At 52.7% G+C, this 16,664-nt stretch overlaps 1 protein-coding gene across 1 annotated transcript in view; it reads right to left on the reverse strand.

The window, feature by feature from the left end:
• CDH22 (cadherin 22) overlaps nt 1-16,664 on the reverse strand; it is a 68,006-nt gene that overhangs the window by 20,327 nt on the left and 31,015 nt on the right. The window contains exons 4-7 of the mRNA XM_063078720.1: nt 16,227-16,394; nt 12,422-12,615; nt 9,777-10,030; nt 628-764 (exon numbers count right to left, since the gene is read on the reverse strand). Coding sequence (XP_062934790.1) covers nt 628-764; nt 9,777-10,030; nt 12,422-12,615; nt 16,227-16,394 — 753 coding nt within the window. The remainder of the gene's footprint in view (nt 1-627; nt 765-9,776; nt 10,031-12,421; nt 12,616-16,226; nt 16,395-16,664) is intronic.

Raw genomic sequence — 16,664 nt, forward strand, 5'->3', positions numbered from 1 at the left:
CTGTTCCTCCAAAGTGCTAGGGAAACTACTACCTCGGGGTCTTTGCACTGGCTATTTGCTCTGCCTAGAATGCTCCTCCCCAGATGTCAGCATGACTCCCTCACTTTATTAAGGTCTTTGTTGAGTTATTCCTAGAGCAGCCTTCCCCTAAGCGAAACAATGTCCCCCTTCCTTCCTTCTGATCCCCTTTCACTGCTTTCTTCTCTCCCTGTTTCTTCTCAGCATGTAACATCACCTGACACATTATGCACAGCCTTTCTTGAAGTTTGTTGATGGTCTAACGCTCCCCACTGAGGACAGGAGCTTTTCTGTTTCGTTCAAGGCTGTATCTTCAGCCCCAGGGTTTGGCATGGAGTAGGTGCTCAATAAACGATGAGGGAAGAAAGCCGGCCGCAAGGCCAGCCCTATTCTCTTGGCTTGGGACCCCTCCTGGATCTTTGTTCCCACCATCAGCTTTTGCCTCCACTTCCACCCCCAGCGGATTCTTTGCCCAGATTCTTACTCTTTGCCCGCCCCCAACCTTTGGCCTCTCCACCATGGGCTTTGACTGACAGCTCAGCATTGACCCCGCCTTTCAACTTATGCTCCTCCCCCCATATATACCTGGGTTGGGGCCACCCAGCTCACCTGCCTCCATGGCCAGCACCGTGATGTTGTGCCAGCCGGCCGTCTCACGGTCCAGCCCCTTGCCGGTCACGATGGCGCCTGTGTCCGCATCAATATCGAAGATCTGGTCCAAATCCGATTCGCGGTCAATGGCGTACCTGATGGGAGCAGGGCAGGGCTGATTGAAAGTGCCCCGGTGCCAGATGGAGCCCGTGCCCATGTCTCCCCACCTCGCCCCAAGAGAAGGACCACCTGCCTCGGACACACAAGGGGCAGAGAAACACTTTCCAACAGCAGGGGTGGGGTATGGGAGAGAGCATGGGAAGCCATCTGGGTTTGCATCTCAGCTGCACGGGTGCCTGCTATGTGACCACGGGCAACTCTCCACCTTTCTGAGCCTCAGTTTCCTCCGTTGGGCAGGGGAGCTAATAATTTGCGCCCAGTTGTTGTGAGAGCTAGAAACAGGCGAAGTGCCAGGCGCAGAGTTAGTTATCACTCATCGACGCTGGATTCTAATCTTACCCTAAGAGGTGACTCTGGAATTGGGTTGAAGGCAGAGGAGGGAACCGGGAATAGCACTCAGGGCAGGGGGAACAGACGCTGCAAAGGCAGGGCGGGCGGGAATTATTCAGGGAATGGCAAATGGTGTGAAGTGGCTAGAACTGGGAAGTGGGGAGAGTTAGGCACCAGAACACGCCAGCACAGTTTCAGGATTTCACGTGTACTGGGAGCCAGTGGGGGATTTTGAGCCGGGCTGGGGTGGGAGGACAGTTGTGGCCTAGGGGGCTCTCCGGCCGCCAGGGATGGGGGCCCAGGCCGGGGACGCGGGCTGAGCGGGCGCCGTGCCGAGGGGGTCTGTGGGCACAGCCGCCGGCTCCTCCCCGCCTGCGCAGCACGAGCGAGCTAATCTGTCGCTTTTCAGTTGCCGCGTGAAAAAGCCCTTTGTTCCGCCTTCTTCCCGGGCCTTTGTGCGGCGGCTCCAGGCCTGAAAGGCCCGTGTCCAACACATGTCTCGGGCGGCGGCGGCCCAGAGAGGCCCCGCCAGCGCCGGCCGCCGCTTCCCGCCGCTGATAACGCGGGTGGGGGCGCGGCCGGGCTGCGCTGAGGACAAAGGCCTCGAATGCCGAGCAAGGGCTCATTGTGCAGCGCGGACAAAGCAGCCTGGCGGGGAGGGGCCCAGCCCAAGCCACCCGCCCCTCCCACAGGTAGGAGGTAAGGGGCCCGTTCCCCATCTCCCAGCATGGGAAACTGAGGCCCAGGGAGATGAGGCCAGCAGAAACACTTCCTGCTCGGGGCCCCAAGCCCTGAGATGGCCCTTCAGTGAGGCCTTGGCTGTGTTGCCAAATCTCTCTGGGCCTCAGCGTCCCCTTCTATTGAATAGGGATTATGACAGCCAGCGGGACTGCACAGGTCTGAGAGCAGTCAGAGCTGCGTTTGAATCCTCTGCCATTTATTCTACCTGTGTGATCTTGGACAAGTCACTCCACCTCCTTGGCCTCTGTTCACCTGGAAAAAGGCGTGATTCGTACTACCTCGCACTGTGGTGTGGGTTAGAGGAGGAGCTGGTATAGGTGACAGCCCTTATTCTTTTCATATTTACTATTGTGGCAGAGGTGAAGGCATGAGGCATACTGTAAAGGGCTGTCCATATGGGTATAGTGGGCATTATCAGCCTGTCTCCTGAAGCCCCCCCCTCCCCAGCCCCCATCTCTGAGCTGCTAAGCCCACATCCTTCTTGCCTCTGACCAGCCTGGGTTCCACTGACCTGGGTGAAAGTGTGTGGGGAGGTTCAACCCCAAGATTATGATTCCTGTCCCTAGCATGCACTTAAGAGTTTGTAGATCACTTTACTCCCAGCCACCCCTCCATTTATTCCTTTATTCCCTAAACACTCACTGAGTGCCTGTTCTGCGCTGCTCTTTGCTAGGCTCTGGGACAAAGTGGCAAACGAGGCAGACAAGGTCCCTGCCAGGCATTCTATGAGGCTGATGTAAATCTCCTCCATTTTGCAGATGAAGACACTGAGGTTCAGAGAGAAAACTTGCTAAGCTCAAGGCTGCCAAGTCCTGTTGTTCAGGTTTGTCATGCACAAAGGTATCAGGTTGAAGGGAGGAAGTGGGGATGAATTCCAGGCAGTGTTCTGCTTGCCAATCCTTGTGAAGATCTTCTCAAAGGGGGGCCTTTTCCTTCTTCACACAAATGTGCCGTATTAGCTAGCAATGACCCTGCCCAAGGTTGCACCACAACTCTGTCGCAGAATTGGAATTTGTACCCAAATTTGAGACTCTATACCTTGAACTCTTTCTCGCTTGTTGAACTATCCAAAACTTTGGTGCATGGAGTCTCAGGTCCCCTTTGCCCCCATTCTGGCCCTGTCAGATGTTTGGTCCAAAGGAGGTAGAATGAGACTCTGAGTGCTAATTCAGCTAGAAGAAACCTTAGAGACCTCCTCCTGATTTTCCAGGGAGGAGGGTGGAGGGCAGAGTCCAGGAGAGGGCAGGGGCAGGGCACAGCCTGGGCTCCTGATCCCCAGGTCAGGGCTGAGAGTGAGGCAATGCTTGCAGGAGGATGCCACCTGCCATCTTGCTGCTTCTCCTGCCCTCTCTGACCAGACCTTTCTCCTCTCCTCCTCTACACAGTTTTTCTCTTTTGTTTGCTCCTAGAAGGGAAGGGAGGGGCTGGAATCTAAGTGGAGGCAGCTGTTCCCAAGGCCATGGGGTGGGGCTGTGCGAGAACCCACGATTAACCAACTAAAGACTTGGGACTGCTGGTCATTGTGGCTGGCCAAGCCCAGGTGTTTTTGTTCCAGCTCAGGGAGCCAGCGAGTGAGTGGGAGGGAGAGGGTAGGAGGGGCTCTGTGTGGCAGCGACTGTGGCCTGGCCAACATGAGGATGGGGGAAGCTTGTGCATGCATGAGTGTGTGTCTGGTTTGTGTTGTGGGTGGAAAGTGTGTGTTTGTGGGACGTGAATGTGTGAATGGTGTGTGTGCCTGTGTGTGTGAGACAGTGTGTTGCAGTTGAAAGACCAAGGCTTAAGAGGCAGCTGCTCAGCCCTGGGTCTGGATGCTGGTCCACGTTGCCCCCAGACAAGTCACTTCCATCTTTGAGCCTTAATTTTCAGCAAAATAGAGATGATAATGCTAACTTGCAAGTTGTTGGGAGGATGAAATGCATATAAGGTGCCTAGCTGAGCTCCAGGAAAATTACTCCATGAATGGGAACTATTGTTATTCTAATTATTATTCAGAAATGTCTAGCAGGTAGTGCACAGGAGTCCCCCTAACCCAGTGTGTGGCTTGCGTGCCTGGGAGGGGGTGGCACCATGTATGACATAGGCACATTCTCAGTGGTCTGAGAAGGACAGGAAGCAGCTGTAGGTCTAGAAGGTTCTGCTTAAATTTTGCAGTCCTCCTCATTCGGTCAGCCAGGACCTGAAAGGCAGCAAGGGGAACCAGAGCAGGTGTGGGTGGAAGAGGACAGAGAGAGAATACGGGGTACGTGTCAGCTATTCTGTATGCGTGTGTGTTTACATGTATATATGGCCATATGTGCACGGGAGGCCTGGGAATAGTGGTAGGAGTGCCCACCTGCCTAGGTTTGAAACCTAGCTGTGTGACCTTGGGCAAGTCACTTAATCTCTCTGTTCTTCAATTGCCTCCTCTTATAAATGAAGGCACTATTACCTACCTCACAGGCTGGTCATGAGGTTTAGACAAGTGAGTGCCAATACAGCACTTATTCCAGTGCTGGGCACCTCCCCGGTGATGTATGGATTGGCTCTTATTTTCACTGCTGAGCAAGACTTTGTGCCAGGCCTGTATAAGGGCTTCACCTGCATGAGCACCTCCAATCTTCCCAGGTGCTCTCGTCATACTCATTTTACAGATGAGGAAACTGAAGCTCAGGGAAGCAGGTAGCCCCGCCAGCTCACAAAGGGCTCATTAGACATAGGGCCAAGTTCTCAACCATGTCTGTCCAGAGCCCCACATCTAAGAGCGCCCTCCTAAGGAGCAACCCAGGTATACGTGCTGGCATTCCCATGTGCTAGGAACAGCGCAAAATGCTGCTGTTGTCAAGGTTAGTGTCAGGGAAATGGGGTGGGTACTGCTTCCTGGTTTGGATGCCCATGTAGTTTTTCTCTGCATAAATATGTGGATGTATATTATACAACATGCATAATAAACACAAAAGGCTGGAGGATCATGCATGTACAGGCTTTCTGGTGTTCCTGCATGCGGGCTCATGAATATATATGAGGAGACTTCAAAAAGTTCATGGAAAAATAGAATTGAAAGATAATATGAGTCTTTCCACGAATTTTTAAAGTACTCTGGTACATTCAGCAGGCTGCATGATGCAGCCCCCACCCAAGCTACTGCAGGGGAATCTTTTAAAATACTAAGTGGGCTGGCCCCAGCCCCCAAGGGATCCCTCCTTGTTCACTTCACCCTATCTGTGACTCTTTTCCCCAACCACCCTTTAAGGCACATACTCAAAAGCACATACACGATGTCTGGAAAATTCTATGTGGTTATTACTGGTTGCAGAACGAAGCAGAAAAACAGGTATTCAGACCACCAAGAAAAATGGTAATGTCCTTTTCCTGAGGGCCTACTACATGCCAAGCACTCGGTCCTCCCTCCAACTCAAGCACAGAACTCAGTACGTCAGTAGACATTTAATACCTATGAATGAGGCAGGTACTGTCATGATGCCCATTTGAGAAATGGGGAAACTGAAGCTCAAAGTGGGGCGAAGTGACTTGCTCAAAATTCTACAACTGAGCTGGGATTTGAACCCAGGTCTTCTCTGATTCCAAAGCCCATGCACTTTCTGCTGCAGCTCACTGTGGAGTGGTGGGTGGAAATGAAGCATCCACTTTCTCTGATCCAGTGTGGCCTTCCTGTTTTTGATGTTCAAAGGAGACTCACAATGGGGCTAGCGCCGGCAGGAATCCGGCTAAGCTGATAAATGTTCAGTCTGTCTGCAAAGCTGCCTAATCCAGAGATGGACCCATCTGAGAACCCTCCTCCCTCCCTCTAAAGCCTGCAAAGGCTTCCCACTGCTTGTAGGATAAAGTCCCACTTCTTCACCTGACATTCAAGGTCCTTCACAGCCTGTCCCCAAGTGCTCCCTCTGTCCTTCTCCTCCACCATGCCTGACATGAGCTTGTCTAGCTGATCTCCCTGCTCCTGAATTTAACCTCCTGTCTTCTTGATTTTGTTCCTGTCACCTGCCCCTCATCATCACTCCAACCTGGAGCATCCTCGCCCCATTCCAAGCCTCATCCTCCTCATCCTCCCTCAGGGTCCCCCTGGGGGAAACCTGTGCTCACTTTCCTCCCTGGTGCAGCGAGTACTTGCCCCTCCTTGGAGCTCCTCAAGCCCCTGCCTCAGCCCAAGCTCACTCGGACCTGGATCTGCCACTGGATTCATTCACACAGCACCAGCCTTTCCACTGGCCCATGTCTGACTCGTCTCTGTGGCCCGTGCACAGGGGAGGGCACAGCACAAGTTTAGAAACTGCACTAACCACAGAGAGAGCAAGAAGCAGGGGTGAAATGGCATAAGGCGGGATTCAGGAAGCAGTCGGTCATGGGTTAAATCCCAGGAGCTGGGTGACCTTGGGCAAGTCACTTCCCCTCTCTGACCCACAGTTTCTTCATCTGAAGAGTGAGTATAATACCTTCTGGGGAGTAAATGTGACAATATGAAGCACCTTCCATTCTCCCCAGTGCAGAGGCTCAGAAAGACCACCCTGTACAGTCTGTATTCCCAGGAGCCTGCTGTGCCCTGCAAACCGTGCTAGGCAAAGTCCCCCAGGACACCGCTTCATTTCCTCACGTTCAGGAACACATCAAGCTCATTCCTGCCTCAGGACTGTCATATTTGCTGTTCCCTCTATCTGGAATGCTCTTCCCCACATCTTTGTATGGTCGGCTCTCTGTCATTTTGATCTTAGCTCATTTGTCACCTCTCTGACCACTCAATCCAAAAGTGGCATTCCTGACCACTCAATTGCCCTATCCTATTACTCTGTGTATTTTCTTTATAGCTCTTATCAGCAGTGATCTCATTTAACCATTGACTTGTGTCAACAAATGTTAAACTGTTTGCTGGCTGTCTCCCCCCAGCAGAAGGCAAACTCCATGAGGGCGGGGATCTTATCTTATCACCTCCATTTCCCCACTGCATGGAATAGTTGGGGAGAGTCAGTGACCCTTACAGTGTGGAGCTGGGAAACAAGGCAGGCTCAGGCAGCACATGTGGCCTATGAGGACCCCTTCTCTGTCTCCCATGGCCCCTCACTGGCCTCCTGTTTCCGTGTTTGTACCCCACCACCTGGGAGCTCCACCTCAGCTCTGCCCTTGGCTGAGTCATCTGAATGTCCCCAGGCCTGGCTCAGGGCCGGGCACAGAGGAGGAGTTGGGTAAATGTTTGTGGTGTTAAATTGGACCTGTCTAAAGCTCCTTACCCGCCTCCACATCTGAGGAGCCCGAGGGAAGGGGCTGGCAAAGAGAGATGAAAGAAGGTGGAAGCAGGTTTCAAAGCTGGCCCTTTCAGTGCAGATAAAAGAAGAGGGAAGGGAAGCCAAAGGAGGGAAGAGGGAGAAGACTGAGAGTGGGTGTGGAGAGTGATATTGGAGAGGCAGGGAGCCAGCAGACAGGAGCACTGACCTGGGGACCAAGGACTCGGCTCCCATGCCTGATTCTTAACTCTCCAGGAGAGCCTGCAGAAGCCTCCTCCCCTCACTGGGCCTCCTTTTCCTGACAAATAGGGGTGACAGTGTCCTCCCTAGAGAGGTCTAGGGCCAGGCCAGAGACCAAGACTGTGCCAACAGCCCTGGTGGAAGGGAGGTGGAGTTCAGAGTGGCAGGATGGTTTTGGCAGTGAGATTGGCGGAAGTAGCACAGGCATTCTGGACTTCTGGCTAGAGTCTGAGCTCCTCGGCCTGCCCTTGAAGCCTCATTAGATTTCACTTTTGTGCCTCATCTCCTCCATTCTACTGTGGCTATCACAGTCCGCTCTTCTCTAGACACACCTGCCACTCCTCTCCCTCCATACACCCACATAACCTGTTCCTGCACCTGGAATGCCCTTCTCATATTTACACCTGACCAGACCAGATGCCCAGCTCAGTTCAGTTTCTGACTCCTCCAGGAAGTCTTCCCAGACTCCTAGAGTTATTTTCCAGTCTGAGAGCCCATGGGCAGTTAAACAGGATGGCAATTTTGTGTCTCCTCCCCTAGGGCTGCCATGTAAGGTTGCACAGGCTATGCACTGTACAACCCCAAGAGAACCATTCAGACAATGACTGGGATGTTGACCTCTGGAATTATACAAGAAGTCCTCAGATTAACTTCCCCTTCCTCTCTCCTCCATGCTCGGCACAGAGTGGGGCACATAGTCAGCTCAAAGATTACATGGACGGGGGTTTTAAGGAGGGGACAGGGAGCCCCAGAGCCTCTTTCGCATCTGTCTAACTGGCCATTCCCCTGACCCCCGACCTCCTCCTTTGAATTAGCTTCTGCTACAACTTATCTTCCCTCCTCTTCTATCTGACCTTCGTCCAACCTAGGCCACAGTCAGGGAGTCCTCAACCCCTCCAGCTTCCAACCCCTCCCAGGGACAGCACTACCTTCATCCCTGCTCTGCCTCTGTCTCACCCACGTCGGTTTCTATTTCTTTCCCTTTCTGCCTTTCTCTCCGTCTCCTCTCTCTGTGTCTACATTGCCAGGCGGGTCCCTTGTCCTCTTTCCACTGGCTCTTCTCTCTCTCCAATCTCTTCTTCTCATTGTTGGTCTCTCTACATCCCCATGAGTCTATTTTCCTGTCTCTTTTCTCAGTTTTTCTCTATTTTTACATTTTACTCACTCACTTAGTGAGTGTCACCGAGTGCTGAGCCCTGGGCTAGGCTCTGAGGATGCAGTGGTGAGCAAATAGATGAAAATCCCTACCCTCATGGAGCTTACCTGTAAGTGAGAGAGACAGACAAAGTAATGAGAAAAATAGGCTGCATGTGAGATGGTGAGCAAGGCTACTGAGGAGAAAGTAGAATGAGGAAAGTGGGTATGAAGGGTCGGGCCTGGGGGTTGGGTACGGCGAAATTGTAGAAAGAGCAGTCAGGGAAGGCCTTACTTAGTGGGTGACTTCTGAGCAGAGACCTGGAGGAAGTGAGAGTACGAACCAAGGGGGATGTTAGGGCAAGAACATTCTAGGCCAAGGGGTCAGCAGTAGCACAGGCCCTTAGGTAGAGGTGAGCTTGGTGTATCTGTGGAGCTGTAAGGAGGCCAGTGTGGCTGGAGCAGAGTGAACTGGGAAAGAGAGAATAGTGGGAGATGAGGTCTGAGAGGTCACAGGGAGCCTGGGTCACATAGAGTCTGCGTTATTGTCAGGGCTTGGTCGTTTATTTTGAGCGCAATAGGTACCTTTGGAGGGTTTTGAGGAGAAGTGAGCTAGACTCTGGCTTTCATTTAAGCAGGCTGGCTCCTGTATCGACTCTAAATTAAAGAGTGGGGAGACAGAAGCAAGGAGACCAGCGAGGAGGCAGCTGCAATAATCTGGGCAAGAGAGAATGGCCCAGACCAGGGTGGGAGCAGCGGAGGTGGTGAGACTTGGTCAGATTCCGGATATATCGTTAAGGTGGAGGCAACAGGATTTGTTGATGGGTTGGGGGCGGGTGTGAGAGAAAGAGAGGGGTCGAGGATGTCTCCAACACTTATGACCTGAAAAACTGGAAGAATGGAGTTGTCCTTCCGGAGGTAGGATGATTCAAGAAAAACATGGCAAGTCTGAGATGTCTAATGGAGACCGAGGGGGGATGAAGAGGGAGAGGTGGGGCCAGAAGGAGACTCCGGGGGGTCGTGGGCAGGTGGGTAAACTGGCTGGGAGCAGAGCTCAGAGGGAGGAGCGGGGCTGGGAGGCCGAGTCCAGTTCTCTTGCTGCACCTAGTTCTCCCTCCTTGTCCTGACTCCCGTCGCCTCTCTCTCTGTGACTGTCCTCACATCTGTTTCCTTGGCTCTTTGGCTCCCGGCCTGTTTCTCTCCACCTCCCCTCCGCGTCTTCTCCTCCGTCCTCCCCGCCCCGGCCTTCCTCCCCTCCGCCCGCGGTCTGTCCGCGGGGCGCTGGCGGGCGAGCAGGCAGCAGGCGTCGGCCCCGGGCGCGGGTCTCACCGGACGGGCCGGTTGGCGGCGTCGGGGTCCCGCGCCGTCACCACGCCGACCAGGGAGCCCACCTGCGCGTCCTCCTGCACCTCCAGGAGGCCGGAGGGCGGCCGGAACTCGGGGGGCTCATCCACGTCGGTCACGGCCACGCGCACGATCGCCTGGTCGCGGAACGTGCCCAGGTCTGCGAAGCGGGGGTCCACGAACTTGTTGAGGGCCTCCAGGACCACGGTGTGCACGGGCTGGGACTCGAAGTCCAGGCGCTGCGAGAGGGAACAGAGGGCCGGTTAGTGGGCTGGGGTCTGGTGGACATTGAGGCTCTCAAGAGGCGGGCGGCCCAAGGTCACAGGTGACTCAGCAGGGCTTGGGGGGAGGTGAGGGTGCGGTGTCCGGGCTGCACGTGGAACTAACTGGCTGTCAGAGACCCAGACCAACCCTTGCCAGTTGCAGGTGGAGAAAGTGAGGCTCCGTGGGAGAAGCACATAGGGACACACAGTCACTCCGAGCTACTGTCTCTGGGAACTTATGTTGGGTGATTTCATTAATTTATTTAACAAGCACTACTATGTGCCAGTGATTTACATATGTTAACTCGATTTTACAACAACCCTAAGAGGCTTGTGTTATTATTATTATTTCACTTTACGCATGAGGAAATGGAGGCCCAGAAAGGCTCAGTAGTTTGCCCACCATCCCTGAGCAGAGCCAGGATTCCCTGGTACACAAAGAGGTAGCAACTAATGTGAGTTGAGCCTGATAAGCCAGACTGCCTTAGGGTTTTCCTCTGAGATCCGGCTAAATCCATGCTGAGCCTGTGCTTCTCATCAGGGGTGCTAATGGGTGACCCTCTGATGAATGAGCTCTGTGGCTCTGGCCTGCTAAAGACAGTGCCTATAGCAAGGAGAAACAGCAATGGTGGAGCTGCAGGCACCTTTGTTGCGTGGTAGGGGAGCGATTTGATTGGCAAAGGTGACCTTCCTAAAGACCCACAGGCAGGTGCCTGCCCTGTGTATAAGGGTCCCTTCGTTCCTCCCATAATCCTCCCACCACATTTCCTAGCAGCAAAAATGGCTCCCTCCTTCCTCCATCCTGTTGCCTGGGAAATCAGGATGCAGGGAGGCAGACGGAGGCCTGGCTGAGAGTGAGCGATGGATTCTGGAGCCAGGTCATCAATCAGGCTGTGCCTCTGCTCTCTGAGCCATCGCTGACTCCACAGAGACAACTCAGGCGCCACTGCAGGCGGCAGGGGGCCTGAGGGTGGGGGACAGGACAGCCCTGGAGATGAGAGCAAATGCTGGGCTGGTGGCCCCAAGGCTAGGTTTGGGGCCTGCTTCTGCTGCTCTGTGGTGTTGGGTCTCTGGCCTCTAGTTCTCCATCTGTGAAACGGGCTCATCACACAGTGAGGACAAATGGAGATCAAAAGACAGAAAACCACATAGTGCTTAAAAGAGTGGATTCTGGAGCCAGACTAGTTGGGCCCGCATTCCTACTGGGCTATGCTATGCATGATCTTGGGAAATTTCCTGAACTTCTCAGGGCCTCAGTTTCTCATCTATAAAATGGACAATAGCAGTACCTCAGAGGGTTGATGTAAGGATTGAATGAGTTAATACGTGGGAAGCAGTCGAAGGGCACCTGGCACGTGGTGAGCACTTTATTATAAGTGTGCACTATCATATTATTTTCCTCCAGGAAGCAGCTGGAGGAACTGGGAGTTTTCTCTATCCTCAAACCCTCAATGCCGGATGAAGAGTGGTCATTGTGTGTTTGCTGAGTGAATGAAGGGCTGTCAGGGGCAGATGTTTCTGTGGGTCCTAGAAGGCAGTGCACAGGCTGATAGGAGCAGATTTAAGGAGAAACATTCTAGCAGAATGATGGGAGAAGAGCTGGACAGTGTCAGGGTGTGAGCTTCCTGTCCCTGGAGGTATACAAACAAAGGCCTGTGACCACTGGACCAGTGCAAGGGATTTGGACCTTCCGTGAATGAGCAGGGTTGGAATGGACAGTCTGAAAGGCCTGCACAGCCCTGAGTTGTCAAGCCCATAAACAAGTCCTGGAAAATGGATTTTTGCTTCTTTATTTATCTTCTGTCCCCTTCTCCTAGGAATCGCTGAGTTTGCAGTTTTAGATTCTGGTTCCTGGGCCAGTCAGGGGGTGAGGAAGGATGTTGGACTCAGGAAGGAAAGAGTTTTGGAGTTACCAGACCCAAATTCCAAGTCTGTCCCTTATGGGTATAATCTTGGGTGAACCCCTTTACCTCTCTGAACCTCTATTTTTCACTTGTAAAAATAGGGAATAATGATGTCTCCTTCAGAGGGAAACATGAGGATTAAAGGAAATGATGAATGTGAAGAGCTTAGCATGAACTTGAAGTAGCATATTACACAGTGTTTAAGACCATGGATTCAAATCTGGATTAGATCTGGCTATAACAACTAGCTGTGCAACCTTGGACAAGTTACTTAACCTCTCTGTGCCTCATTTTTCTCAGTTGTAAAATGGGAATGATACCATCAGTGTTTTCCTAGGTTAGCCTTAGGTCTCTAGAGAGATCTACTCCCTGGAGTGGAGTGAGGTGGGGTATGGACTGCTCAGAGTACTCCCTGATCCCGCCCCCCCTGGGCAATCCCCCATCCCTCCTGAGGCAGCCTTACCTTCTGCACTACGATGATGGCCTCCTGAGTGTCGCTGTCCGTGGTGACCTTGAACGCATCACCGCCACTGCCACTCTCCTCCTTAAGGTGGTAAGTCATGTCCGTGTTCTCACCCACATCGGAGTCTTCGGCTTTCACACGTCCCACAGCTGTGCCGATGGGGGCCGACTCCCGGATACTGAACTGGTACATCTCTGTGGAGGACACAGCCATGAGGATGGATGGGGGCAGCCTCTACTGCAGCTCTGGGGGAGGGGAGAAGAGGGTCCAGATGAACCTCTAAGGAGGCAGTGTCTGCAAGGGGCTCCCAGGTTGGCCAGGATGGAGGGTGGGAGAAGCGTGTCCTCTGCAGAAATGTGGAGGCAGTGCAAAGAGGTGGGTCCTACTTCTGACCCTTGGGTTCATTCACTGATTGATTTGGGAAAGTGCCTGCAGTTCTTTGAGCCTCAGTTTCCCCACCAGCCCAGTGAAGGGGACAGAGGAGCACAGTGATAAAGGCTAAGGCTCTGGAGTCAGTCCCAGCTTTGTAACCCTGAGCCTCATTTTCCTCATCTGTAGAATGGGAACAGCAGTGTTGTTATGACAATTAACTCAGATGATGGCGCATGAAAAATGCCCAGTACAGTGCCTAGTACATGGTAGCTGCTCAATAAATGGAACAAATAGTATTAAAGTGATGGGGCTTCATACTGATTTTTCTGTTGATGTTAATGGCATTTATTCCTTCATTTCAATATATAGTCTATATTGAGCACCTATGATGTCCCAGATATCATGCAGTTTAGGCACTGGGGTTAGAGCAACAAATAAAACAGACCAAAATCTCAGCTCTCACAGTGCTTTTCTCTTAATGGAAGGAGAAAGACACTAAACAATCACATCAGTAACACATACAGTGTGTCCAATGGTGATAGGTACTTAGGAGAAAACTAAGGCAGGGACAGTGTGGAGAGTGTTTTGAGGGTGTTGTGCAGTTTTAAAGAGGTTGATCAAGATAGGCCTCACCGAGATGGCATTTCTGCAAAAGGCTAGGGAGGTGAGGGAGTGAGCCAAGTGGATATTTGGGAAAGAGCATTCTAGACAGAGGGAGCAGCAGGTGCAAAGTCCCTGAGGTGGGTGCAATGCCTGGCATGTTTGAAGAATGGCAAGATGGCCATTTTGGCTGGAGGGGAGGAGCAGAGGGGAAACCAGGAGGAACGAGGTCAGATGGGATGCAAACAGCACCTTGCTCTCCGCTCCGGTCAAGGTGAGGATGACTTGCTAAATCCTGCCCAGTCCAGGCAAAGCAGGGGGTGTGGGGATGGGGATGTGTCTCTTGGGGCCCCCACAGGTCTGGGTAACCCTTGTATGGAGAGGCTGCCTCTGTTCTCACACAGCAGCCAGAGGGTCTCCTTCTAAAACTGAACACGCCACTCCCATGCTTTAATCCTTTCCATAGCTCCCCACTGCCCTTGGCATGGAGTTGTGCAAGCCTCTTGTCCTGCTCTACAAAGCGCTTGCTGCCCGGCTCCTGCTGACTCCCCAGCCTTGTCCTCCACTCCCGCACCCCAGCTCTAGCTTCAGCCTGGCTGAAGCTCTTGTGATTCCTTAAATATGCCTCGCTCGCTCTCACCTCCAGGTATTCTCTCTCCCTGTTCTTCTCTTCTCTCTGCCTTCACCTCCCAACTCTCACTCTTCCTTCTAGTCTCACCGAATGTTACCTCCTCCAGGGAACCTTCCCAGACCTCCAGGCTCTGCTCCTGTGCTCCCACAGCCCCTGAGCTTATCCCATTGTAGGGATTACTGCAGCTTCCTCTCATTTGCTGTTTATTCCTTCTCCCAGGTATGAACCCTGGAAGACAGGGACTGCATCTCTTATTCACCAGCCATTCTCAGAGCCTGGCAGAACACACCAGGCTGTCACATTAATGAAATGTGTGAGGGACTAGTGAGTGTATAAATGGAAACCGGCATTATTACCTGTATATACTCGCCAGATTAACACAGATTAGACTCTGACAACACCAAGTGCTGATGACAATGTGGTACAAAGAACAAGTGTATTTCTTCATGGGGCAAAGAGCTTGGCTTTGTTTAGTAAAGTTGAAGGTAGGTATATCTCATGACCCAGCAATTTTGTTCCTCTGTAAATACACTAGAGAAAAGTGTGTAAATCGGCCCTAGGAGACATGAGCAACAATGTTCAAATCTGTGTCCTTCATAATAGCTCCAAACTGGAAACAATCCAAACGTCCATCAACAGCAGAATAGATAAATTATAGAATAATATGGAATACTATACAGCAACAAAAATGGATGATAGCTGCAAGTAACAACACGAGTTTATAAACAAATTTGAGAGACAAAAAAACAAGAAACAAAACAATATGTATCACATAACCCATTTACAAAAGGTTCAAAAATGGGTGAGATTAGACTATAATGTCTGAAGATGCATACATAGGTGAATAGACACTAAAGAAAAGCAAAGAAGATCCCCAAAGCGGGTGGTGGTTAACTCTGGGGGAAGGGGTGCGGGGAGATGTTATGATCAGGAAAGGGCATCTTGGGGCTTCTGGGGTCCTGGTTGGTGGGCATAGGCGTATTTGCTTTATAATTATTTGTTGAACTGGACATTTCTATTTTATACCCTGCTGTTTGTGTGCTATACTTCATGACAAAGCAAGGAAGAAAGGAAGGAAGGAAGGAAAGAAAGAAAGAAAAGAGAAGGAAAGGAAGTCTTCCTGGGGCCCTGGCCTTCTCCTCTCTGTCTGCCCTGCCTTTCCAGCTCAGAGGTGATACAGATCCTGGCACAGTTGGGCAGAAGACTGGGTGGGCTCCCCCCTGCCCCACGCATGGGCTTTGAAGCTTCTCCATCAGTGGATGGGGCTGGGCTGGGCTGGGTGAACGGGAGGTGGGCCCGCTTCCATGCCAGACTCCCTGGTGATGTGGAGCTAGTGGGCGGGCTCTGCCCACCCCACTCTGTATCTGGGCTGAGATGCTAGGCCCTGAGGATGCTGTGCTCTCAGCTAAGGGATTGGATTCCCTTATCTTGCGGGGGTCAGTCCCCTGTGGCCAGGCCTAATGTGAGAGCAGCAGACCTTAAGTAATGACTCGCCTGATAGGAATCAGCCCAGCTCCCCGTGGCATTTAGTCTCTGCCAGCTTTGGTGGCTTCACCGGCGCAGCTCTTGTCCTGAGCCTGGGTCCAAGCAGGGCTGGCTGGGCTGATAGGGAGGGAGGGGCCTGGGCTAGAGAATCCCCCAAACCCCTTTGTGCCAGGAGAGGCAGAGGGTGGAAAGACCTAATTTAGAAGCACAGATTCCTCATCTGCAGCTCAGAGGAGGAGGGAAACACCTGTCACTGAGACTCAGTTTCTCCATGCACACCTATGGGCGTCCCTCTGCTTGGGTGTGGTGGCTGCTGCCTCTGTCTGTATCTATATGCCCCCGCTCCACTTTGCAAACGTGGGTCAGTGGCACATGGCTGTGCCACAAGCAGGCTAGGGGTGTGTGCAAGGGCCAGTGAGGGGCTGGGGTGGATGGACAGAAAGTTGACAGGTGGGGCTCCCCCTCTGCAGGAAGCAAGGTGAGGGGCATGAAGGTGTTTCTTAGATGTATGGAATGTCAGACATCACCAGGGCCTTCCTCTGCAGGAAGTATGTTTGGAGGGGGCTGGCGGTTAGTGGGTGACGTAATGGACAGACAGACAAGTGAGAAGCCCTCTTTTGGTGGGAAGTCTAAAGGGAAGCTGGGGTCCATGGGTGGCCTGGTTGGGCTAACAGACGGACACACAGATGCGGCCATCCTCCGGGGAGCCTCACTCACTCTGTGGGAAACGGGGTGGGTTGTCATTGACATCGGTGACCACGATGGTGACAGTAGTGGAGCCCGAGAGGCCGCCCAGCTGACCCGCCATATCCATGGCCTGGATCACCACCTCATAGCGCTCCTGGCTCTCGCGGTCGAGGTCAGGCACAGCTGTCCGGATCACACCTGTAGATGAGCGAGGGTGAGCCTAGGCATGCCCCCCACCAGCTGCCAGCTGATATGGAGCCCCCTGCACAGGCTGGGCAGACTCAGAACTGGTGAGCTCTGGGTTAGTTCAAATTCAGGAGGACAGTGGGTGACACAGAAGATGCTGATGTGTCACAGTGCCCATGCGGGGCTCAGTGGCCACCACACAAACTCACACTCACTCACATACATGCTCCTACAAATCCATGCACACATGCTCATACAGATAACAGACACACACACACATAC

Source organism: Cynocephalus volans, chromosome 1, assembly GCF_027409185.1.
Source record: "Cynocephalus volans isolate mCynVol1 chromosome 1, mCynVol1.pri, whole genome shotgun sequence".
In the NCBI taxonomy this organism is placed as follows: Eukaryota; Metazoa; Chordata; class Mammalia; order Dermoptera; family Cynocephalidae; genus Cynocephalus; species Cynocephalus volans.